At 40.6% G+C, this 26,763-nt stretch overlaps 1 protein-coding gene across 1 annotated transcript in view; it reads left to right on the top strand.

The window, feature by feature from the left end:
- Positions 1-26,737, top strand: part of LOC112204152 (leucine-rich repeats and immunoglobulin-like domains protein 2) — a 50,225-nt gene extending 23,488 nt beyond the window's left edge. The window contains exons 7-19 of the mRNA XM_054676518.2: positions 529-672; positions 877-1,020; positions 3,336-3,416; positions 4,848-4,919; positions 5,057-5,125; positions 12,230-12,393; positions 14,883-15,203; positions 17,126-17,407; positions 19,067-19,516; positions 20,933-21,082; positions 23,874-24,164; positions 26,035-26,090; positions 26,506-26,737. Of these exons, the coding sequence (XP_054532493.1) occupies positions 529-672; positions 877-1,020; positions 3,336-3,416; positions 4,848-4,919; positions 5,057-5,125; positions 12,230-12,393; positions 14,883-15,203; positions 17,126-17,407; positions 19,067-19,516; positions 20,933-21,082; positions 23,874-24,164; positions 26,035-26,090; positions 26,506-26,592 (2,311 nt within the window). The 3' untranslated portion in view covers positions 26,593-26,737. The remainder of the gene's footprint in view (positions 1-528; positions 673-876; positions 1,021-3,335; positions 3,417-4,847; positions 4,920-5,056; positions 5,126-12,229; positions 12,394-14,882; positions 15,204-17,125; positions 17,408-19,066; positions 19,517-20,932; positions 21,083-23,873; positions 24,165-26,034; positions 26,091-26,505) is intronic.
- The last annotated feature ends 26 nt before the right edge of the window (positions 26,738-26,763 follow it).

Here is a 26,763-nt window from a genome sequence, read left to right as displayed (position 1 = left end):
GGCCTGTTGGTTTTGTAGAGCTCCTATTTTAGACAGTCTTACTACCTTCTAGCACTAAATCTCTTTTTTTGTTGTCGTTGTTGAGATAGAGTCTTGCTCTGTTGCCAGGCTGGAGTGCAGTGGCACAGTCTCGGCTCACTGCAACCTCTGCCTCATGGGTTCAAGCGATTCTCCTGCCTCAGCCTCCCGAGTAGCTGGGACTACAGGCGTGCGTCACCGTGCCCAGTTAATTTTTGTATTTTTAGTAGAGATGGGGTTTTACCATGTTGGTCAGGGTGGTCTTGATCTTTTGACCTTGTGATCCGCCCACCTCGGCCTCCCAAAGTGCTGGGATTACAGGCGTGAGCCACTGTGCCCGGCCAAGCACTAAATCTTAAATAAGATATTCATTTTTATTGAATAGAATTGGTCAGCTCAGTTGGATTGAACAAAGGTATATGCTTCTCTGGGAAAAACTTAAGATTTAAAGCTAGTTATTGAACTGCCTTGTTTTGGAACGTATTTTCTTCTCTTTCTCTAATTCTGCAGAGAACTGGAACACAACAACCTTACACGAGTGAACAAGGGGTGGTTGTATGGCTTGCAAATGTTACAGCAGCTCTATGTGAGCCAGAATGCTATTGAAAGAATCAGCCCTGATGCATGGGAGTTCTGCCAAAGACTATCCGAACTGTAAGTGTTGGATAGCATTTCACTGGAGGCAGTTAAGACTAGAGCAGATTGGAATAAATCATTCCCATGGGCAGTAATGAGATGTAACATCCCTCTTTACTAGAAATTTGTAGAAAGCTCTAAATTTACCATGTAGATATAATAAGAATTGTAAGTTGAACCAAATACAATGAATTCCTTACCTTCCACATTTCTTGTTTTCAGTGATTTGTCCTATAACCAGCTGACCCGCCTGGATGAATCTGCCTTTGTGGGTCTGAGCTTATTGGAGAGATTGAATTTAGGAGACAACAGAGTCACTCATATTGCTGATGGTGTATTTAGATTTCTTTCCAATCTTCAGACATTGTAAGTATATCCATTCTCCTTTTTGGTTGTTGTTACTGATTTTTTTAGTACAATAAAGCAAATTAATTAAAACAACTAATCAGTCTGCAAATTCTGTATGCTAACATTTTGTGGTTCTTCTGTCCTATGCCTCAGAGCAAGACAGTCTTATTTGTCTCCATCCCCATAAAAATCCCAAGCCTGTCGTAGGCAATTCAGTTTGTAGTTTAATTCTGAGTTAATCCCATAAGCATCAAAGCATGTCTTATTGTGTTAGTTGCTGTGGAATAAAACACAGTTGCTAGTGTCAGAAGAGCAGTCATTTTCTTGTTCCTTTGACTTTGACAATACACCAGAGCTACTAGTTCTCATTCGAAAGGATGCAGGATGTGTAGTGGGAACTGCCGTGGTAGGAGACCAGTTCACTGTTACTGGTTTGCTACATGACTTTGGACAGAAGAAACTTATACTTATTATCTGATATGTGCCAGGTACTTTCAAATACTAGGATGATACTGCTGTTTTCCATATTAGGAGGCTGAGGTTCAGAGAAATTTAAATAATTTTCTCTAAGTCACATAGCTTGTAAATGTTGGGCCAGAATCAGATCCCAGGTCTGTTTGATGCTAAAGCTCATGTCCATTTTATCATACTAACAGAAGAACAAAATCACTTAGCTTTTCCTGGCCATCATTTTTTTTTCTCCTTTATACGGCAAAGGAAGGATATAGGATTAGATGGTTGCTAAAGGCAGTTTCCACGCTAAAATTCTGTGGTTCTGTAAGTTATTCAATTTACAGAATATAAGAATGTGTTTTTATGAACTTTATATATTTATATATAAATATATCTAATTTTAGAATATAATTTTATTAAATGAAGAGGTATTTTAATGAACTATAGTAATCTCAAACACAGAGCAGAATAAAAGAAAACAAAGAGTAATTAGTAGAATTTGTAGATTCTTAAGCTTCCTGAATAGAGGACTTTGTGGTCATTAGGTTTCGAGTTGAAATGGTTCAGAGAAGAGGCAGGTTCCCAACTTGGAGACCTAACCATCAGTGAGAGGGAAAACAAGATAATTTTGTGAAGGGCATATACATGCACAGGTGTGTATTTGATTTTTTAAAAAATTCCTTTAGATTTGGCCTTGAAAAATTAAAAGTGATTGTATTTTTCCTTTTCCTATATTATCAGAAGTGAAACTGGATCAATGCAATCTCAGAAACTTAGATGTAGCTGCAGCCTTTTGGCAGTTGAAGGGATGGCAAATAGGTTATTTTAGTATACCACTGATTATTACTTTTAGAATTAAAGTTTAGGGAAGTAATAGCAGAAGTAAATGGTTGTGTAGTGCCACAGAGATAGTTAAGACAGAGTTAGGATCAAATCTGGGGAATTCTGGCTTTAGCCTCATGCTCTTGCCAGGGTAGATACAGTTCTTAATTTGTTGAATGGTTTCTATTTATGCTGTGCTGTGGAGGAGGGGGAAAATCCTGAAGAGTTGAGCCATTGGTTCTTTCATTATTTATTCCTTAGTAAAATAAAATGAGCTTTATTAGCTTTTCACTTAAAGAAAGCTAAGTGAAAACAGGGATCTCCTCTGTACTGCTAATCACACAACTCTACATATCCCTTATAAAGTAGAAAGCTTTGTGCTTTATTATGAGATGACTTAAGGAAGCAAAAGCGATTAAATATTTTTAATTATATGGAAATAATTCTTTTATCATAACATGATGTGGTACAATTGCATTTCCTCTGAGAATGGAACAGTGAATTTTAGGAGATCCATACTTTCCCTTTGAAAGAAAATCTGATGACACGCTAACACATGGGTTTATCATTTTTGCTTCCCATGGGGCATCTTTAATTGCTCTTGAGCAATGAAACTGTATTGATATTACTCTCTGTCAGCCATTGTAAGTTCAAGGTCCCAGAGGAAGGCTTGGGTCACCCAGAAATCCCGTTAATCTGAAATCAGATTTATAAGCCATATACCCTGCATCTTGAAACCCTCCTGCTCTTTTCAGGACCCTGTTTATAATTTTTAATATGCTAACATAATGAAGGGCTCTTTGCTTGGAAGAGTAATACTTTTAGCAGGTTGCTTTATTTACCAAGGCCAGCTTAATTCTTAGCTTATAAGAATCAGTTCTTACGTGTTTATTACAGATATTTCTTAAGAAGCAGAGTTGAGCCTTCATCATAAATAACTGTTAAAGTAAGGGTCAGAATTAACATGTGCACCTTGACATCACCATACCAGGATACTGCTCAATGTTGTGATGGTTGTATTGACTAATAGAACCTGTCTTTCTCTGACATTTTTGTAGAGACTTAAGAAACAATGAAATTTCATGGGCCATAGAAGATGCTAATGAAGCCTTTGCTGGACTCACAAGTCTCACTAAACTGTATGTATTATAATATTTATGTATGTCTACATAGGCATGTTTTCAAGAACTGGCTGTAAATATGATTGAATTATGTTTATTTCATATGGCTACAAAGTCTGAGCTTTCTGACACTCTGGGAGCTCTGTGGGGTTTCTTTGTTTGTTTGTTTGTTCGTTTTTTTGAGACTGAGTCTCACTCTGTATCCCAGGCTGGGATGCAGTGGCGCGATCTCGGCTCACTACAACCTCTGCCTCCTAGGTCCTGGTTCAAGCAATTCTCCTGCCTCAGCCTCCTGAGTAGCTTGGATTACAAGCGCATGCCACCACGCCCAGCTAATTTTTGTATTTTTAGTAGAGACAGGGTTTCACCATCTTGGCCAGGCTGGTCTTGAACTCCTGACCTCGTGATCTGCCTGCTTCAGCCTCCCAAAGTGCCCGGATTATAGGTATGAGCCACTGAACTTGGCTGGTTTTTTTCTTTTCTTTTTTTTTTTTTTTTGAGACAGGGTCTTGCTCTGTCACCCAGGCTGGAGTGCTGTGGTGCAATCACAGCTCACAGCAGCTTCAACCTCCTAGGCTCAAGTGATCGCCCACCTTGGCCTCCTAAGGAGCTAGGACTAAAGGTGTGTATCACCATGCCTAGCTAATTAAAATTTTTTTTTTGTAGAGACAGAGTCTCACTATATTGCCCAGGCTGGTGTTGAACTCCTGGGCTCAAGTGATCGTCCCACCTTGGCCTCCCAAAGTGCTGGGATTATAGGCATGAGCCCCCATGCCCAGCTAGTTTTTTTGTTTTTGTGTTTTTTTGTTGTTGTCGGGGCACTTTTTATTGAAAAAGCATTCCTGTGGACACTTAAAGAGAAGTTATTTATGGAAGTAGAATTTCTATTCAAGTAAAAGGAATGCATTGAGAAAGTAGAGTAATGTGTTGGTAATCTGTTTAATTTGTAGTTTGTTTAATTGTAGGAGATTTATGAGTAATTTATCTAGCAGAAGTAAAGCATTCTCTCACATAAGATTTTAGATCTTTTCCCATGAGAAGAATTTCTCCAAAGGTTCACACTTGTCTGAATTTCTTTCATCTGACAATCTTTTGCTCTGAATGGAGACATGAGGAATATAATGAATTTAACATCTGAAAATTACCAGTTTATCAGTGGTCAAGATGGTTGTTCACCTCATTGAGCTTTAACATCTAGATAGACACTTTTATGCTATGTTTTGCATTGATTAATAATTAAATTTCATAACTTTCTTAAAAATGCACGTTCTCATCAAATTGTACACATTAAATATGTGTAGTTTTTAGTATATCAATTGTACCTCAGTAAAGCTGTTAAGTATATAAAAAAGTACGCTAGGCTTATTTTCACTTTTTATAGGTAAATGTTTAATGAATTTAATTTTGTTTAGTGGAGAGCTTTCTTAGAAAGATCTGTGTATATTTCAGAATCTTACAAGGAAACCAGATTAAGTCAATTACAAAGAAAGCATTCATTGGTCTTGAATCCCTTGAGCATCTGTAAGTATTTTGCATACATTTTGCTTACTCTATAAATAATCTTTGCTATTAGCATAGGTTTTCATGACCATGTAAAGTGTTTATGTAACTTGATATAGAAATGGTGACTGATAATGTTTCATTTCTCTTTATTTCAGAGATTTGAACAATAATGCTATAATGTCTATCCAAGAAAATGCTTTTTCTCAGACTCATTTAAAAGAACTGTAAGTAACTTGTCTTTTTAAAATCACCAGTTGGATCATTGTTCCTGCTTGTTGTGCTTAAAGTGTGATGGGAGTGACCCAAGTTATTTCCAAAAGCACACAGTTCAGGCAGGAAAAAAGAAAGTATTAATACTCAGTTATTTAAGCGGCTGGAGGTAATTTTAAAATAGCCAACATTGAAAAGCCCAGAGTGTGTGGCACCAAGACCTTCTGTTTTGCCTGTTCTACCAATGCTTATAATTAGGAGACCTCAGCACTGCTCCTTATGCTTTATGTATACCCTACTGTTCCTTTTTGGATTATCAGAAACATGTGTTACCAGTTCTTAACACCTTGTGTGGGTTACAATAAAGGTATTATGTGATTTTGTTTTATAGTTTCCGAGGTGATTTAACAGTTAGTATAATTGTCAGAGACGGTTCTCTAACCTGTTCAAACTACTAAAATGTCAAAATAGACAAGTGTGTGTATGTATCATTTTATACCCTTTTTCATTGATGAGTTTTAAAAATTGTTCTTACCGGTTTCGAGATTTCCCTAGGGGATTGGAGGTTAGTTGGGCATTGGTATTATTTATATTTATATATTTTTATATTTTTTTGGAGACAGTCTTACTCTATCCCCTAGGCTGGAGTGCAGTGGTGCGATCTCGGCCCACTGCAACCTCTGCCTCCTGGGTTCAAGCGGTTCTCACCTCAGCCTCCTGAGTAGCTGGGATTACAGGCGCCTGCCACCACACCCGGCTAATGTTTGTATTTTTAGTAGAGACAGGGTTTCGCCATGTTGGCCAGCTGGTCTCGAACTCCTGACCTCAGGTGATCTGTCTGCTTCAGCCTCCCAAAGTGTTGGGATTACAGGCGTGAGCCACCGGTCCCGCCTGGTATTATTTTTAAACTCTATTGATTCAAATATGCAGTCAGGGGTAAGAACCACTAGATTATAGAAATTATTTTGCCTTGCCTGGGAAGCTACTCAAAGGATACTCTGTGGAGCAGAACTGGTTGATGAGAAGATAAGGATAGAAATGCAGAATAAGCCTTTAGAAACTTTTAGAACAATTTGACATTACTGTGACACTTTTGTTGTAGTTTATAAAAGTATTAGTCTGCAGTGGATTGGAAATTTAAAAGACTGGTCCTTACCATGGATAATTTGAGATGCACTGGAAATGTGTGAGTTTTCAAACTGCCTAGGTTCAAATCCTTACTCCATTCCTTACAACTGTGTGATAATGGGCAAACTGTTAGCCTACGACTCAGTTTCTGTTCCCAGAATGGGAATAGCACCTCCCTCAGGGTTATGTGAAGATAAAGTGAGATAACTTGTTTACTCAAATATTTATTCATAATCTGCTATGTAGGATACTGTTCTGGATGATGAAAACATTAGTGCACAAGACAGAGTCGCTGTACTGATAGCATATTACAGTAAATCCTAGTGAGGAAGATAAATAATAGACCAGTAGATATATAATATCTCATCAGGTAACAACTGAAGAAAAAAAAAACTAAGTCAAAGGTATGAAGAGTGGTGGGGATTGCTATTTTAGATAAAGCAGTGAGGGGAAACTCTTTTGAAGATACAGCATTTGAACCAGGACCTTAATGAAATGGCAAACCATGTGAACACTGGGTGAATGGCTTTCCAGGCACAAGGAGTAGGAAGTAAAATGAGTTTAGAGAGTTAAGCAGAGTAGAATAATTAAATATCTACAATTTTTTTGATATTAATCATCTTATTTCTCATTAGTCGTTCTCTTCATTTGTTCCAGTGTTTTTTTTTTAATTTAAATTTTTTTTTGAGATGCAATCTCGCTCTTGCCCAGGCAGGAGTCCAGTGGTGCCATCTCAGCTCACTGCAACCTCTGCCTCCCGGGTTCAAGTGATTCTCCTGCCTCAGCTCCCTGAGTAGCTGGGACTACAGGCGCCCCCCACCACGCCCGGTTAATTTTTTTGTATTTTTAGTAGAGATGAGGTTTCACTGTGTTAGCCAGGATGGTCTCAATCTCCTGACCGCGCCGCCCGCCTCGGCCTCCCAAAGTGCTGGGATTACAGGCATGAGCCACCGCGCCTGGCCTGTCAAGATATATATATTTTTTTTACCCCAAACTGCTTTGTTCTAACCTACCTTTTTTGTTGTTCTTGAAAAGCATATCGAATTTACAGTTTTAATAGGTCCAACAATAAAATTATGTTCATATTTTTCTTTTTAAAGAGAGAGTTAGGAGGCAGATCATAATAGACCATGAGGAATTAGGATTTTTGCTTTCTTGTATGCATTAGGAAACTGGAGGGTTTTGAGAAAATGCTCAGCACAGAGCTTGGCACAGAGTAGAAGCTGAGTAATGTTAACAATAAAAACTAAAATTAAAATGTTATGAAAATCATCATTAGTTATTTTCTGCCAGATTATTAAAGTAGATATTTTGATCTGTTGAGATATTTTGAGTTATTTCTCATAGGCTTAGTTTAATTATAAGTTGTGACTTACTACAAATTAGTATACTCCGCCCCCATCCTTTTTTTTTTTTGCCAGTGATAACCTGAGAGCTGGCAAGAAAGTTTTAACTGTTACAAGAACTCAGTTTAACGTAAAATTTAAACAGTAGGTCAAAGCAAATATTGCAGTCTCAATCTTCAGAGAGTCATTTAGTAATTTGAGAGTTGTCACAAAGATTCTTTGCTTAACCAACCCGTAGGCAAGCCCTTAAACCTTCTCCTAGGCCTAGCTGTGTAAAATCCAATTTTAGCACAGACCCTGTAAAACCAGTTTAGCAAGAACTCTTCCTCATTGTAGACCATTCCCAGGTGATGTCTGATCACCCTGGCCTGTCTTCAGCAAGAATCCTGTTAGGGTTTAGCCAGAGTCTTCCTTACTCTGGATGTTATTTTTTAGTAATTTCACATCCACTGAGTGGGATGAAAGCAAACCCACCTTGCTCCTTGGCTATACTTGCCCTTGCTGTTTCCCTACTGTCTCTCCCTCACTGAGTCGAACCCAGTCTCTCTCCCCAGCTGCAACATCACATTGCCGTGGTCCCTATATCTATTGAGATGATCCTGAATAACGTCTACCTTACCATGCTTTAACAAGTATCACTGAGTAATTTTTTATTTAACAGTTACGGTGCTGTGACTCCGATAGGATCAGATTCATCATTGGACCCCCAGACCTCTCACCCAGGACCCTAAGTGTGCACCTTTGAAGCCATTGTCTTCACTCCTGACTGATAGATCGGGGATCCAATGGTGAGTCAGACTAACGAACCATTGCTCCGGACAAACATCTGTTGAAGCTGGTAAGGAAAGATTTCGATTCTCAAGATTGTGAATATATTCTCTGGAGTTGGGCTAGAGGCCAGACTTCTTTTGAAAGGTACCTCCTGGGCTTGAAGGTCTTCTTCCTGGCTCTCTTTCCTGAGTGGGGTTTATTCCCTGACTCCCTGGACTAAAAGTCCTTGGAACTCTGTGAGGCTACTCTGTTGTCTCTAATGGATCCTACTTCTCCCATGGCAATTTCTCTGGCATCTGAATCCCCTCTGTTTGAGCCCCTGCTAACTATATTGCTCCACCACTGGTTCTGTCCACCTCCTCCTTGTTGGACCTTTATTGGCCTGTTTGGAATACTTAAGATCTCCCCAGACCGCATCCTGTAAGCTGTCTTTCTTCCCATTGCTACTGCTCCTTATTCCTCCTCTTACCACCTTTAATGTTCCTTCCAGTTCCCTTGAGCCCTTTGATATGACTCCCTTCAAATTCTTACATCCTTCATCCATCTGTCCACCCACTGCTAGACTTTTTCCTTCTCATTCTGGACTCTTTGTCACTGGGACTGTAGGCCCCCCACCCTTCCTGGGGATCTCTCAGGGGACTTGGGGACTCCCAAAAGTAATGACTTGGGTTGAAAAGGAAAAAGAACAATTGAAAATAGACTAAGTATTTTATCTACACTCAGATGGGCTTTGGAGATATCCAGACAGCCCCTAGATGTCTCTTCAGCCTCCATAAGATTACACATCATGGCAAAATAAAAGTTTTTTTTTTTGAGATGGAGTCTCCCTCTGTCACATAGGCTGGAGTGCAGTGGCACGATCTCAGCTCACTGCAGCCTCTGCCTTCCGGGTTCAAGCAGTTCTGCCTCAGCCTCCTGAATAGCTGGGATTACAGGCGCCCACCACCACACCCAGCTAATTTTTGTATCTTTAGAAAAGAGGAGTGACCTCGTCCAATTTATGTTTTCTTAGGTATAATATAAGCTGGACTCAAAAGACCTGGGCTCATATCCTAACTCTACCATTTATTTTAGACGTGATACTGAATGCCTCCAAAATCTCAGTTTCCATTTCTAGAAAATGGAATTGAAAATGCCTACCTCAACCGGGCGCGGTGGCTCATGTCTGTAATCCCAGTACTTTGGGAGGCCGAGGCGGGCAGATCACGAGGTCATGAGTTCGAGACCAGCCTGGCCAATATGGTGAAACCCTGTCTCTACTAAAAATACAAATATTAACCAGGCGTGGTGGCATGTGCCTGTAATCCCAGCTACTCAGGTGGCTGAGGCAGGAGAATTGCTTGAACCCGGGAGGTGGAGGTTGCGGTGAGCTGAGATCTCACCACTGCACTCCAGCCTGGGTGACAGAGCAAGACTCTGTCTCAAAAAATAAATAAATAAATAAATAAATAAAGTATTTAGCCCAGTGCCTGGCCACAGACGAAACTTAATTCACAGTAGCTTCCTTCACTTCTATGTCTTTTGCTTCTTTCCATTCTTCATATACTAACCAAATCCTGACCACAAGTACTTAACAGAGTATACGGTATTCTCTCAACAAATGTGTGGATAGATTATACTAAAATATTGCTAGTGGTTGTCTTTGAGTAGTGGGGATTTGAGGAGCTTTCTCTCCCTCTTGGTTTAGTGGTACTTTCTAATTTTCTACTATAATTATATAACTTTAATGGAAAGTATTTTAAAATTTATATGCAAGTTTTTCATACACCTCCTATTATTGATGCAAAGCCTTGTGGGGAATACCAAAAAGTATAGAGAAATTTTAATAAATGTTGACCTAAAAAGTATTATAAATATGACTTTTAAAGTAACCAAAAGCAACCAACAATTCTCAGTAAAAAAGTTGCATTAGAGCCAGGTGTGGTGGCTCATGCCTGTAATCCCAGATACTCAGAAAGCTCAGATGGGAGGATCCTCTGAGTCCAGGAGTTAGAGACCAGTCTGGGCAACACAGCAAGTTCCTGTCTCACAACACAGTTGCATTAAAGTTCCTGCAATAGCAGTTTGTTCAAACCAACTGTTAGAGAAAAAATTACTCAATGAAACTTGTTAAAGCATTATAAAAGCATAGTAATCTTTGCCAGTGCCCCTCTTGTTTAATAACAATATGTCAACTTTGAACAGTTGAACAATGTAAGTCAATTTTTTTCATTCTTAAAATTGAAACTTTGCCAGGCGTGGTGGCTCACGCCTGTAATCCCAGCACTCTGGGAGGCCAAGGCAGGTGGATCACGAGGTCAAGAGATCAAGACCATCCTGGCCAATATGGTGAAACCCCGTCTCTACTAAAAATACAAAAATTAGCTGGGCATGGTGGCACGCACTTGTAGTCCCAGCTACTTGGGAGGCTGAGGCAGGAGAATCGCTTGAACCCGGGAGGCAGAGGTTGCAGTGGGCCGAGATTGCGCCACTGCACTCCAGCCTGGGCAACAGAGCGAGACTCTGTCTCAAAAAAAAAAAAGAGTTAAAATTGAAATTTCTGTGGAATCAGATCTTAGATACTTTATGCCAAACATTAAACTTGATAAGGATTTGATCATGCACATAAAGCAAGTTCTCAAAATCATTTACTTTCCCTGCTTCTAAGTGGATGGGACATTTAAGGGGTCATTGAGAGAAAATACTGATTTTTCAGATATGTTTTACAGGGTTATAAACCACAAATACTTTTTCAGTGCTCTTAGTTTAGATTGCATTACACATTGCACGGTGTTGAAGTGGGTTTTCTTTTTGTTTTGTTTTTGGGAGACAGTCTCACTCTGTTGCCCAGGCTGATGTGCAGTGGCGTGATCTCGGCTCACTGCAACTTCTGCCTCCCGGGTTCAAGCAGTTCTCCTGCCTCAGCCTACCAAGTAGCTGGGATTATAGGTGCCATCCACCACGCCCAGCTAATTTTTGTATTTTTAGTAGAGATAGGGTTTCGCCATGTTGGCCAGGCTGGTCTGGAACTCCTGACCACAGGTGATCCGCCCGCCTCTGCCTCCCAAAGTGCTAGGATTACAGGTGTGAGCCACTGAGCCTGGCCTAGTGCTGAAGTGTTTTTAGTGTTGATGAAATAATTTGACAATAATTATATGTTGTCTACAACAAAGATCTCTCAATGCTCCAATATATAGTAAGTGTTTCCCCATACTTTCATGGGAAAAATTTAAACAAAAATTTAAAGAAAGGTACAATTAACACCCCTATACCCTTTATCTAGATTCACCAATTGTTAACTTTTTGCTGAATTTGTTCTATTTCCCTCCCTCCTCCTCTCTCATTTTATCTCTTGCTCTCTCTCCACATACACACAAATATATATATACATATATGCACAGTTTTTTTGCTGACCATTTAAAAGTTGCAGCCATGATGACACTTCACCTCTAAATATCTCAGCATGTATTTTTTAAGAACAAGTACATTTTCTAACGAAGACATCACCATTACCACACCCAAAGAAATTAACATCGATAAGGTAATATTAACTAATACAGAGTCCATACTCAGATTTCCCCAATGTTAAAAAAAGTCATTTGCAGATGTTTTTTTTCAATCAAGGATCACACATTTCATTTTATTGTAATGATTCTTTAGTCGTCTTCAAAACAGATCCCTGGCCACCCTTCTTCCCCTCTCTTTTTTTAGTGTCTTTCATGAGGTTGATATATTTAAAGAATTTTGGCTGACAGTCTCAATTTGTTTTCTCATGATTTATGTTAAATGTTTTTGGCAAGAATAATGGATAGGTGTGTGGTAAGGTTTTAATACTGAAGACGTTTAGAATGAAAAGTAAAACAAAGGATGCTTTTCCTCTTTTCTTTCCTGCAGGATTCTGAACACAAGCAGTTTGCTCTGTGACTGCCATTTGAAGTGGCTACTTCAATGGTTGGTTGATAATAACTTTCAACATTCTGTGAATGTAAGCTGTGCACACCCTGAATGGCTAGCAGGGCAAAGCATCCTGAATGTGGATCTGAAAGATTTTGTCTGTGGTTTGTATTTTTGTTTTAAAATTTTATATATTACACACTTATAATCTTAACAGAATTAAAAAAATTAAACCAGAATGGTTTTCCACTAGGAATTTTTGTAATCATACAGTTTTAATTGCCATTAAAAATGATCACAGGCATTTTAATGAATGAAGGCTTTTCTCTTTTAGAGGGACTGTTAACCTTAGGTTAGGTATTTGGTAGTCAGATTCCTGAATCAAGCAATATGAGTTTTTTTATATGAACATTTTTAGTAGATCTTGAAAAGTGCCACCAGGTACTTTCCAAAAAGATAGCACTAGTTTAAAGTTGTCACCAGCAATGTATGAATATACTGATTCTGTGTGTTTCATATTTTTTGTGTGGTTTCATAACATTAAAGTGGCAGAGTTTTGTTTTTTCCTTGAGGGGAGAGAGATAGTCATAGACAAGTTGTCCTGATTCTAGCACTTATAATTTCAAATATACTTTTTTTTTTTTTTTTTTCTAATGGAGTCTTGCTGCGTCACCCAGGCTGGAGTGCAGTGGTGCGATCTCAGCTCACTGCAACCTCTGCCTCCCGGGTTCAAGCGATTCTCCTGTCTCAGCCTCCTGAGTAGCTGGGATTACAGGCGTGTGCCACCATACCTGGCTAATTTTTGTATGTTTAGTAGAGACGGGGTTTTGCCATGTTGGCCAGGCTGGTCTTGAACTCCTGACCTCAGGTGATCTGCCTGCCTCTGCCTCCCAAAGTGCTGGGATTACAGGTGTGAGCCACCGTGCCCAGACAATTTCAAGTATACTTCTATATTATTCTTTCTCAATTTGGAAAATTTTCCTTTACACTTAAATGTCCTTTAGGCCGGGCACTGTGGCTCACACCTGTAATCCCAGCACTTTGGGAGGCTGAGGCAGGTGGGTCATCTGGGGTCTGGAGTTCGAGACCAGCCTGGCCAGCATGGCGAAACCCTGACTCTACTAAAAATACAAAAATTAGCTGGGCATGGTGGCACACGCCTGTAATCCCAGCTTCTCTGGAGGCTGAGGCGGGAGAATCGCTTGAACCGAGAGCTGGAGGTTGCAGTGAGGCAAGATTGTGCCACTGCATTCCAGTCTGGGCAACAGAGTGAGACTCTGTCTCAAAAAAACAATTTTTTTTTTCTTTAAAGTGGAATGACTGATTCTTAGCTTTACATAGGAGAACTTTTAGATCAGTGTATCTATGTTGGATATCCCTAGTATCTCTGATCATTTGAGTACCTATATATTGCCAAATCTGTTTTCACAATGTACTTAAAGATGGTTGGAACGGAACACACACTTGGAAGTTCGGGCTCACAAAATACATCCATTGTTTTTTACAAAGTTTAAAGAAGAAAACAGAATCTAGTAAAGGTTAAATTCTGCTGACATTGCCACACATTCCCTTTTTACTTAGTTTTAAATATAGACATACCATATATTTCTTCCTCCCCTTCCACTTAACTGCTTTTATGGCACAATGAAATGTTATCCAGTGGAGATACTGGTTAAGAATTTATATACCTGCTTCTCTCAATCAGTCCAATAACATTATTAATTATGAATCCATATTTTATTAGCCAGTCCTAAGCCAATCTTCAGCTGGACATTTGACCTATTTGGATTTTTTCACTACTTCAGGTGAAACCTGTGCACATACAAAATGCTTTCAAATAATTTGTTTTATTAGGTATTCTCTGTGAAATATAAATCATTCATAATCCCCCCATTTTATATTGGCTCAGAAAGGATAATGGTTATATATATACATATATTTTTTGAGACAGAGTCTCGCTCTTTTGCCCAGGCTGGAGTGAAGTGGCGTGATCTCGGCTCACTAGCCACCTCTACCCCCCGGGTTCAAGTGATTCTCATTCCCCAGCTTCTCAAGTAGCTGGGATTACAGGCGGCCGCCACCTCGCCTGGGTAATTTTTGTGTTTTTAGAAGTGACGGGGTTTCGCCGTGTTGGTCAGGCTGGTCTCGAACTCCTGACCTGAGTTGATCCACCCACTTCGACCTCTGAAAGTGCTAGGATTACAGGTGTGAGCCACCACGCCTGGCCATATACATGTTTATCTATCACATACATATATACAAGGGGTAATAGAAGTAGAACTTGTCTTGAAATCCTAATATAAGGTTTCTGTTTTTCCCCAATAACTGATAATGCTTGAGAAATATATTCTGAGCACACAGGTGACAGTAAGGGCTAGTAGAAAAGTGCTGGATCCTGAAGTCAGGAAACCTGAGTTCCAGTCCAGGCTCTGCAACTGACTGACATGTCTTTGAGCAAGTCATTTGAATTTTCTGGGCCTCATTTCCCCCATCTTTAAACAAGGGAATTGGACTGTAGCTCTGTAGTCTCTTTCAACTTTTAATATGCCACTTTGTAAACAGAACACACAATTTTATAGTATTTGTTTTAAAATTGAATCTAAAGCAAAAATAAATAACTGACTTGGCTACGGATGCATTTTTTTCCCCTTAGATGATTTTCTCAAGCCACAGATAAGGACACATCCTGAAACCATAATTGCTCTAAGAGGCATGAATGTGACTCTGACGTGCACTGCAGTGAGCAGCAGTGATTCACCCATGTCCACTGTGTGGCGCAAAGACAGTGAAATCCTGTATGACGTGGATACTGAGAATTTTGTTCGTTATTGGCAGCAAGCTGGAGAAGCTCTGGAATATACTAGTATCTTACATCTTTTCAATGTGAATTTCACAGATGAAGGAAAATATCAGTGTATTGTTACTAATCACTTTGGTTCTAATTATTCTCAGAAAGCCAAACTGACTGTAAATGGTAAGGAATTATGCTCCTTGATTTTTTTTAGTTTAGAAGGATTTTTCATGTTCAGTTTTGAATCACTTGAGAGAATTAGACTAAATCTGACATTTAAGTAGGACTCTTACTGTTATTGTCTTTTGAGTTGTGATAACTTATCAAGTGGGTGGGATTTTTGGATTAGTCAATCTGCCCACTTATGGTCTCTAATTGGTCTTTGGTTGAAGGGTAAGTGCTGTGGCCCTAGGAGATGTGCTACTTTCACTGCTGTTTATGCTTTTGAAGACATTCTTATGAAATTCTCAGTTTTCATTCCAGAACCATAAATCTCTCTTGATAACTATGAAATTTATTCCTGATGGGCCTTCTAATAACTGGGAATATTTAGGACATTTTTGGGTCTAATGGTCATTATCATTGTCTAAATGTAGTTACACAGGATCATTTGTGTGTGTGTGTGTGTGTGTATGTGTATTTTTATTTATTTATTTTAATTTCTCTTGTTTTTTGTTTTGAGATGGAGTCTCGCTCTGTCGCCCAGGATGGAATGCAGTGGCATGATCTTGGCTCACTGCAAATTCCGCCTCCCAGGTTCAAGTGATTCTCCTGTCTCCTGTAATTCGAGTAGCTGGAATTACAGATGTGCACCACCAGGCCCATCTAATTTTTGTATTTTTAGTAGAGACAAAGTTTCACCATTTTGGCCAGGTTGGTCTCAGACTCCTGAGCGCAAGTGATCCGCCTGCCTTGGCCTCCCAAAGTATTCGGATTACAGGCATGAACCACTGTACCCAGCCTTATTTCAGTACCTTTTGGGGTACAAGTGAGTTTTTTTCCCATGGATGAATTATAGTGGTGCATTCTGAGAATTTAGTGCACCCATCACTGAGTAGTGTACATAGTATCTAATGTGTAGTTTTTTATCCCTAGCCCCCGCTCACCCTCTCCATTCTGAATCTCTAACGTCCATGATACCACTCTGTATGCCTTTGTGTACTCATACTTAGCTCCCACTTATAAGTGAGAACATATGGTGTTTGGTTTTCCACTCCACACAGGATCATTTTAAAAATGAATACTCTTCTTTCCTGCAAAAGCTTCTTAAAAACAGCTTGATTTATCTATTGCCTATTAAATTGAATAACTACAACATTTTAGGGTTTGTACAACCAAAAGATTACTTATGTTTCACTTCTGTGTTTTTTAATGATACTTTTGAAGGCATAAGTTTTTTTTAGCATGCAGTTTCCTTGATAGCTTTGTAGATGTTGGTTTGGGAACATTTTTGAGATGGACTCTCACTCTGTCATGCAGGCTGGAGTGCAGTGGTGTGATCTCAGCTCACTGCAACCTTCGCCTCCTAGTTTCAAGTGATTCTCCTGCCTCAGCCTCCCAGGGAAGCATCATTTAGCTTCATAAGTGAGAGAGTCATAGTAAATACCAGGTTCTAAAATACGAAGTTCAAAGAAGGTTTGTGGCCTTCTGCTTTCCCTAGTTCCAGCTGATGATTAAGTGTATCATGCATCCTAGAAGACAGAGTCATCAGTGTGCTCCAAATACTCTGAGGTTCTGGAAGAAAAGGTGTTCTCAAAACCATGTTCACTCTTGGCTGGGTGCTGTGGCTCAGGCTTGTAGTCCCAGCACTTTGGGAGGCCAAGGTGGGAGGATAGCTTGAGGCCAGGAATTTGAAGCTGCAGTGAGCTATGATTGCGCCAGTGTACTCCCGCCTGGACAGCAGAGCAAGACCCTATCTCTAAAGTTTGTTTTTGTTTTTTTAAATTTATAAAACTATATTCACTCTCAATCAGAGAGCCTGTCTTCACAAAGAAATGGAACATTAGGGGGTGTCTTGCCTACTAGATTCTTTCATGCCTATTTGTATGCATATATGTGTCTTTGTTCCCTTGCCCACTTTTTCTTGGTGATTTTTCTGGAAACAGAGATGCCATCTTTTCTGAAAACGCCAATGGATCTGACTATTCGCACTGGTGCCATGGCCAGATTAGAATGTGCTGCAGAGGGACACCCTGCACCTCAGATTTCCTGGCAGAAAGATGGTGGTACTGACTTTCCTGCGGCTCGAGAAAGACGCATGCACGTCATGCCCGAGGATGACGTCTTCTTTATTGCCAATGTGAAAATAGAAGATATGGGAATCTATAGCTGCATGGCACAAAATACAGCAGGAGGTCTCTCAGCAAATGCTTCCCTAACAGTGTTAGGTACGTTTACTGCTCCATGGGTCCCTGCTTTTGTTGGAGTCTTTGGGAGCTACTCTTGGTCTTAATGAGCAAGAAAAATAAGTTTGAGATTACCTCTGTGATTCTCAGATCTTTATCTTATTTCACAATTTTATGCAAGGTTATGTCAGTCTAGGAATTAGTGGGTCAGATAACTGAAATGTGGGAAAATACATAGGGCAAAATTAGGTAGGCATCCTTGTCACAATAATTGAAAGTTCAAATTCCTTTATCAGCTTATCTTTTTAAGTCCCTCTCTGTAAGGTTTCTGTTTCATGTAGGTGTGTTTACTATTCAGTGAGTTTGCATTGAGAGTTCCACTGTTCTTTTAGGAGTATCCCAGCCATTTGATGCTGCTTCACTTATTGCTTGATAGGAACCTAAGATTATTTAACTGTTTGCTCCTAGTTCATTTTCAAAAAAAATTTAATACAAAAAAAAAAAAAAGATGTGTTTTCTGGTTAGAGTTTCTGCTTTCCTTTTCAGTGTGTTCTTCTTAACCCTATTTCTGGTAAAATGCCTTTTTTTCCTAAAAATTTTCCCCTGCTAGCCTGGGTTTTTGTTGTTGTTGTTGTTTGTTTGTTTTGTTTTTTCTTCCTTATTACAATACTTTTCTTCATGGAACTGAAATCCAGGGTAAATTCTACTTTCCAGTTCTCTATTTTCCTAGATGTCAGTTATTATTATTATTTTTTTTAAGTTTGTTGGTTTGTATTGTTTACTTGTATAACCAGAAAAATAAGAAGTCATTTATTTATTTATTTATTTATTTATTTATTTATTTATTTATTTATTTTGAGACAGAGTCTCATTCTGTTGCCCAGGCTGGAATGCAGTGGCACAATCTCGGCTCAGAGCAACCTCCACTTCCCGGGTTCAAGTGATTCTCCTGCCTCAGCCTCCTGAGTAGCTGGTACTACAGGCATGTACCACTGCGCCCAGCTAATTTTTGTATTTTTTTTAGAGACGGGGTTCCACCATGTTGGTCAGGCTGGTCTCGAACTCCTGACCTCATGATCCGCCTGCCTCAGCCTTAGAAAAATAAGTCATTTATTGTTTTAAAATGTTAAGATATACAGAAAATTAGGAAAAGGGGAGGAAAGTCACTCAAATACTTAAGGATTTTAGCATATTCTAGACTTTCCCCTCTCACTTTTATGTAGTCAAATATACCTACATTTTTTTCATTTAATATTGTACCACAAGTTGCCTTGTTATTAAAGTCTTTGTAAAAGATCATGTGACTATAATTTACTTAATCATTTTTCTGCTAGATTTAAAAATATTTTTCTTTATTCTTTAAAGTTACACATTTTGTAGTAAACATCTTTGCGTATAAATCTTTGAATTTCTTTTTTTTTAAGTTATTTTTAATCTTTTTTAATGGGTCACCCCTGCTCACCCCCTCCAGCTATTGCAGCTGCCCTGAACTTCTTTCTTAGGATAGCTTGCCTAAGCTGGAATTATCGAGAAAAGATTGAGGCTTTTTTCAGGATTTTGTTCTGAAACATTAACTTCTAATCCTCCCATGAGTATATAAAATTACTCATTTTATTATACCCCCATTGGTCTAATTCAGTAGGAATTAGGGAATAAAATTGCCTAACTTTTCATTTTTTTAAAAAAATGTTTTCCTATTAGAGACACCCTCATTTATTAGACCCCTGGAGGATAAGACAGTAACCCGAGGTGAAACTGCGGTGTTACAGTGCATAGCTGGAGGGAGTCCTGCCCCTCGTCTCAACTGGACTAAAGATGATGGGCCTTTGCTGGTGACAGAACGACATTTCTTTGCTGCAGCCAATCAGCTTCTCATCATTGTAGATGCCGGGCTAGAAGATGCTGGGAAATATACCTGCATTATGTCTAACACCCTTGGGACAGAACGTGGCCACATTTACCTAAATGTCATTTCATCCCCCAATTGTGACTCTTCCCAGAGTAGCATTGGGCATGAAGATGATGGCTGGACCACAGTTGGCGTTGTCATCATTGTTGTGGTCTGCTGTGTTGTTGGCACTTCTTTGATCTGGGTCATTGTTATTTACCACATGAGAAGGAAAAATGAAGACTATAGTATCACAAACACAGGTAAGTGTACCCACATGACACCTATGGCTTGTACTTCAGTCAAGAATGTAGTATAGGATTAATTGTACAATATAAAAAACTGAGAACTGGTCATAGTAGCACATGCCTGTACTCCCAGCTACTCAGGAGGATGAGGTGGGAGGACTGCTTGAGCCCAGGAGTTCAAGGCCCACCTGGGCAACATAGCGAGACCTCATCTTCCCCCTCAAAAAACTGAAGAGCTGTGATACATTACCTGATATGTGATAGAAGGGAGTTTTTGTTGTTAAAATGTTCAACTTCTTTGATATAACAGAACCTCTTTGAGGAATAGGTTCATAACAGAACCTCTTTGAGGAAAGAATTTTGTTTATTTGAGATAGGGTGTTACTGTAATGCCCAGGTCAGAGTGTATCGGTACATTCATGGCTCACTGCAGTGTTGACTTCCCAGGCTCAGGTGATTCTCCCATCTCGGCCTTCTGAGAAGCGGGGCCTATAGGCATGTGCCACCGCGCCTGACTAAGTTTTTATGTTTTTAGTAGAGTCGGGTTTTGCCATGTTGCCCAAGCTGGTCTCAAACTCCTGGGCTCTAGCAGTTTGTCCACCTTGGCCTCTCAAAGTGCTGGGATTACAGGCATGAGCCACTGCGTCTGACCAATTTTAAGAATTTGTAAATACTTTTTTTTTTTTTTTTTGAGATAGAATCTCGCTCTGTTGCCAGGCTGGAGTGCAGCGGCATGATCTTGGCTCAATGCAACTTCCACTTCCCTGGTTCAAGCGATTCTCCTGACTCAGCCTCCCGAGTAGCTGGGACTACAGGCATGTGCCACCATGCCCAGCTAATTTTTGTATTTTTAGTTGAGACAGGGTTTCACCATGTTGACCAGGATGGTCTCAATCTTTTGACCTTGTGATCCACCCACCTTGGCCTCCCAGAGGGCTGGGATTACAAGCATGAGCCACCACGCCCGGCCAAACTTTACTTCTAAAAACGCATTACAGATGCATTCTCTTTAATGTCTAAGGCTCCTTTTCATCATAATTTTGCTGTAAGGAAGAGTGGAGCCCTTATGATTGAGATCAGTCTCTTTTTTTCCCTTGAATATCAAACTGGATCATTGAGGTCAGTCTTTTACACCTCTCACCCTGGAATCCTGCAAGAAAAGAAATCTAGGCAGATAGATTATGAAAGCGTGGCAGTAGATAAGATTTCAACCTTTAGGTTTTGTTTCTTTCAATGAAACTTTTAAAGTGAAACTTTGAGAAGAATTCTAGTGAGAAATAGTTTTAGGGGAAGTACCAAGAGCTGTTGCGGTCCTAGGTACGTACAGTTTTTCTTGCTAATAGTATCAAAGTGGAACACATTTGCAAAATAGTCTTCTGAGTGTTGGCTTCAACTGCCTACCTTTGAGAGTTAAAAATGTCTCTTTTACAGAGGAGCTCAATCTGCCTGCAGACATTCCCAGCTACTTGTCTTCCCAAGGAACGCTGTCTGAGCCACAGGAAGGCTACAGCAACTCTGAGGCAGGCAGTCATCAGCAACTTATGCCTCCTGCCAATGGATATATACACAAAGGCACTGACGGTAATGACTGTTGTTTATGGTTACAATTTTAGCCTATTCTATTGAGTTTACTTTTCAGTGTGTAGTTTCTCCATTAATCTGAAGCAATATTTTAAAGTAAGATACCTAATGAAAGCATTTAGCCACATGCAAAATAGGATGAAAATTGACTAAAGTCTTAAAAGGATATGAAAATCATCTTACAGAGTGGAGAAACACATTAAACAAGAGATCAGAGTACACATCAGAGGCTCCCAAACTTGTGTAATTATAGGAAAGGGATATTCTGCAAACTTTTTTCAGGTATCTCTTTCTTACCCTTTTCAGGCGTGGGCATCCTTCAGACCACATCCAAGGGAGGCCGGTTTCTCTTCCTGACAGGTAGACATTCAGTAAAGTTTAAAAGATAGCTAGGAGCCAGGCATGGTGGCATGCCTGTAGTCCCATCTACCCACGAGGCTGAAGCAGGATTACTTGAGGCCAGGAGTTCGAGGCTGTATTGTGCTGTGAGTGCACCTATGAATAGCCACTGTACTCTAGCCTGGACAACATAGCAAGACTCCCCACCTCTAAAAGAAATCAACAAATGGTAGCAGTGGTTCTCAGCATATACTGGAGAACATCAGAGAGATGTAAAGAGTTCTCTAATTAAATGAACCTGACATCCCAACACGTAGAGATGCGTACCCATACACAGAGTTCTTCTCCCTCCACCCTTTCATAGCCTCGCTCCCATAGGGAGTGACAGAACTGAATGAATTAAGGGACAGAAGAATTGGGTTTAATTGATACTTCTTCCTTTTTCCAGCTCTGTGACCATGAAGCTAGTTACTTAAGATCTGAGCTTTACTTTTCTAATTTTTAAATAAAGAGACAATAATTTGTAAAGCACTTCCCCCAAGATTCTCACAGATCTTTTCAGCAAATCTGTGTGGTACTTCAAATACTATACAAATGGAAGATTTATTCCATTTCTTCAGAGACTTTTTTAGGCTGGGTGTCAACAGAATTTTATCTAATTGATAAATTGGATTTTGGCTTTTCATGAAAAATATAGTAGTTCTGACTCTTTTTTTGTTTTTGAGAAAGCGTCTCATTCTGTTACCCAGGCTGGAGTGCAGTGGCATGATCTCAGCTCACTGCAACCTCCACCTCCCAGGTTCAAGCGATACCTCTGCCTCAGCCTCCTAAGTAGCTGGGATTACAGGTGTGCGCCACCATACCCGGCTAATTTTTGTATTTTTAGTAGAGACGGGGGTTTCACCATGTTGGTCAGGCTGGTCTTGAACTGCTGACCTTCTGATCTGCCTGCCTCAGCCTCCCAAAGTGCTGGGATTACAGGCATGAGCCACCGCACCTGGCCGGCATTTCTGACTTTTAAAAGAATACTTAAAAGTCTGTTCTTTGAAGTATGTGGGAAATAACACTGCTTTCTGGGTTAAACTAAATTACTTTTCACTGTCTTCCAATTCTAACATTCTGTTGCATGATTTTTTTTTTTTGTTTTTTGGTTTTTTTGAGACAGAGTTTCATTCTTGTCACCCAGGCTGGAGTGCAATGGCACCATCTCAGCTCACTGTAACCTTTGCCTCCTGGGTTCAAGCGATTCTCCTGCCTCAGCCTCCTGAGTAGCTGGGATTACAGGCATCTGTCACTATGCCCGGCTTATTTTGTATTTTTAGTAGAGATGGGGTTTCACCATATTGGCCAGGCTGGTCTCAAACTTCGGACCTCAGGTGATCCACCTGCCTCGGCCTCCCCAAGTGCTGGGCTTACAGGCATGAGCCACTGCTCCTGGCCTGTTGCATGATTTTGAATAAGTAACTCACTCTTTATTTCTCACTCTCTCTTCTCTCCTTCATCATTCAGTTTTCAAAGCACATAATAATCCAGGGAGTTCATTGTTAAACCTATACTTCTGTCAACCGTGTACTTGTCAGGCAGGACTTCTCATTGTCAGAAGCTTTCCCTAGGGATGCTTGTAGCAATTGGTGTTACTTAACTTCTTGACTCATGAAAGTAACATGGTTTTTCATGAAGTGAAGTCATCATAACTCCTTATTCTCTGACTTAGTTTGCTTAAGCCAAGCATGTGTCTTGTAGCACAGTACCAGCCTTATCTTGCTCCCTTAATTTGGGCATGATCTGTCTATCCACGATAGACAGAGATGGTTCAGTGTAGTTTTCAAGAGCATGGGCTCTGGAGCCAGAATGGCTGTTTCTGCTCCTCACTCTGGCAGTATGACTTTGTTTTTTTTTTTGGAGACAGAGTCTCGCTGTGTCGCCCAGGCTGGAGTGCAGTGGCGTGATCTCGGCTCACTGCAAGCTCCGCCTCCTGGGTTCACGCCATCTTCCTGCCTCAGCCTCCCGAGTAGCTGGGACTACCGGCGCACGCCACCACGCTTGGCTAATTTTTTGTATTTTTAGTAGAGACGGGGTTTCACCGTGTTAGCCAGGATGGTCTAGATCTCCTTACCTTGTGATCTGCCCGCCTCGGCCTCCCAAAGTGCTGGGATTACAGGCGTGAGCCACCGCACCCGGCAGCGGTATGACTTTGGTTAAGTTACTTAACTTCTCTGTGCTTTAGTTTACTCTATCTGTAAAGTGGGGATAATAATAATACCTACCTCATAGGGATGTTGTGAGGATTAATGAATCAATTTACAGAAATGGCTTGAAACTTCACCTACTTTATAAAGTAAGTGCTCAATACATGCTAGCAATGATGATGACAACTTTTGAAGAAAACTGATGATTGGCAAAAAATAATTCCTTAACAGAAAGATATTTAGATTCTTTTTCTTGTTATTAGGTGGCACTGGTACCCGGGTGATTTGCTCAGATTGTTATGACAATGCCAACATCTACTCCAGGACCCGAGAATACTGTCCATACACCTATATTGCTGAGGAGGACGTTCTTGATCAGACACTGTCCAGCCTCATGGTCCAAATGCCTAAAGAGACATATTTAGTACATCCTCCCCAGGATACTACTGCCCTAGAGAGCCTGATACCGTCAGCCAACAGAGAGCCATCTGCCTTTCCCACCAACCATGAGAGGATAAGTGAGAAGAAACTTCCCTCCACACAGATGAGCGGTGGTAAGGGATGTATTTTTGTTATTATTTTGTTTTTACTTTTGTCTAATTGACTCTTCCTTCTATCATATAGGTAGTGCTCTCATTTGACGGGAAGCAAGCAGATGGGTATATAGGAGTAACTGGCCATTGTTAAATGGTATAAACTATAGCCAGAGATTTCTGCATACTAGAGTTACAAAGAAGTCTTCATCTATAGGATGGAAACAACTTTTGTGGGGGTAACAGGATCACACTACTGAAAATTCAGAGGCCATACACAAAAAGCTTTTAAAAGGTTTCATACAGGCTATTTATTTATTTATTTGAGACAGAGTATCACTGTGTCATCCAGGTTGGAATGTAGTGGCGCAATCTTGGCTCATGCCAACCTCTGCCTCCCTGGTTCAAGCAATTCTCATGCCTCAGCCTCCCAAGAAGCTGGGACTACAGGCGTGCACCACCACACCCAGCTAATTTTTGTATTTTTAGTAGAGGTGGGGTTTAACCATGTTGGCTAGGCTGGTCATGAACTCCTGACCTCATGTGATTGCCTGCCTTGGCCTCCCAAAGTGCTGAGATTACAGGTGTGAGCCACCGCACCCGTTATCATATAGGGCATTAATTTTTCTCCGATCTTTATTTAAATAAAAGAATAAAATATGGGGGGCCGGGCACAGTGGCTCACGCCTGTAATCTTAGCACTTTCAGAGGCCAAAGCAGGTGGATCATTTGAGGTCAGGAGTTTGAGACCAGCCTGGCCAACATAGGGAAACCCTGTCTCCACTAAAAATACAAAAATTAGCCTAACATGGTGGTGCATGCCTGTAGTCCCACCTACTCGGGAAGCTGAGGCACGAGAATCACTTAAGCTCGAGATGGAGGTTGCAGTGAGCTGAGATCGTGCCACTGCACTCCAGCCTGGGCAACAGAGTGAGACTCTGTCTCCAAAAAATAGTAATAATAAAATTTGGGCATAATTTGGTGATGGTTTTTACTGAGAAGATTTTTTTTTTTTTTTTTTTGGGAAATGGAGGTTCGCTCTTGTTTCCCAAGCTGGAGTGCAATGATGTCATATCGGCTCACCAGGACCTCCGCCTCCCGGGTTCAAGCAATTCTCCTGTCTCAGCCTCCTGAGTAGCTGGGATTACAGGCATGTGCCACCATGCCCAGCTGATATTCTATTTTTAGTAGAGATGGGGTTTCTCCATGTTGGTCAGGCTGGTCTCAAACTCCCGACCTCAGGTGAGCCACCCACCTTGGCCTCCCAAAGTGCTGGGATTACAGGCATGAGCCACCGTGCCCGGCCTACTGAGAAGTTTTTTTTTTTTTATTTGAGATGGAGTCTAGCCCTGTTGCCCAGGCTGGAGTCCAGTGGCGTGATCTCAACTCACTGCAACCTCTGCCTCCCCAGGTTCAAGCGATTTTCCTGCCTCAGCCTCCTGAGTAGCTGGGATTACAGGCATGTGCCACCACAACCGGCTAATTTTTTGTATCTTTATAAGATGGGGTTTCACCATGTTGTCCAGGCTGGTCTCGAACTGCTGACCTCGTGATCTGCCTGCCTTGGCCTCCCAAGGTGCTGGGATTACAGGTGTGAGCCACCATGCCTGGCTGAGAAGAGTTTTAAATGTTTTGTTTTGTTGCTGTTCTAGCAGGTAAACATTTAATTTCAGCTTCACTTGGCGGGTGTTTTTTTCTATGAGGTATGATCAAGGTCATAAGTGAGAACGCAGTTTTGGGCTTGTGTCCCCTGTCTCACATGGCCCAGGAAAAGAAATATACATTATATTGTATAGATTAGGCATTTGATAACCACTTGGCATTAGAAGCAAAACTCTTTCTAAATCATGAAGAGTAATGCTGAGCATGTGTGTCCTCCTGTCCATCCAAGCTTTTCATCAGCTTTCATCCTTCTGTCAGCCTGACATGGAAGAGCACTGGAATAGGGTAGGAGGTCATGCTGGGCATGGTGGCTCACGCCTGTAATCCCAGCACTTTGGGAGGCTGACGCGGGTGGATCATGAGGTCAGCAGTTCGAGACCAGCCTGGCCAACATGGTGAAACCCCATCTCTTCTAAAAAAATTAAAAATTAGCTGGGCGTGGTGGTGGGCGCCTGTAATCCCAGCTACTTGGGAGGCTGAGGCAGGAGAATCACTTGAACCCAGGAGGCGGAGCTTGCAGTGAGCTGAGATTGAGTGATTGCACTCCAGCCTGGACATCAGGGTGAGACTCCGTCTCAAAAAAAAAAAAAAAGACAGGGTAGGAGGTGAGAACTACAGGTTTACAGAGGAAGGCAAAGTATACTGTGATACTCCCGGGGATGGTTCTGGCAGGAGTGAATAATCTAATGTCCCACGTTAGATTATGTCCCACAGGTTACAGGATCATGCTTTTGATTTTAATTTTAGTAGGACTTGGAACATTCAAGATGGTAGTGAGGGCACATGAAACTCTTCAGGATGAAATCTGGGCAGAGACTTATTAATTAATTTTGCATTTACTACTTCATGTCCCACATTAGATCATTTACTCCTGCCAGAACCATTCCTGCAAGTATCTGAGTTAGGCTCACTTTTTTTTTTTTTTTTTTTTTTTTTTTTTGAGATACAGAGTCTCGCT

Source organism: Pan troglodytes, chromosome 1, assembly GCF_028858775.2.
Source record: "Pan troglodytes isolate AG18354 chromosome 1, NHGRI_mPanTro3-v2.0_pri, whole genome shotgun sequence".
Lineage (NCBI taxonomy): Eukaryota > Metazoa > Chordata > Mammalia > Primates > Hominidae > Pan > Pan troglodytes.
This window is presented reverse-complemented; position numbering and strand designations above follow the sequence as displayed.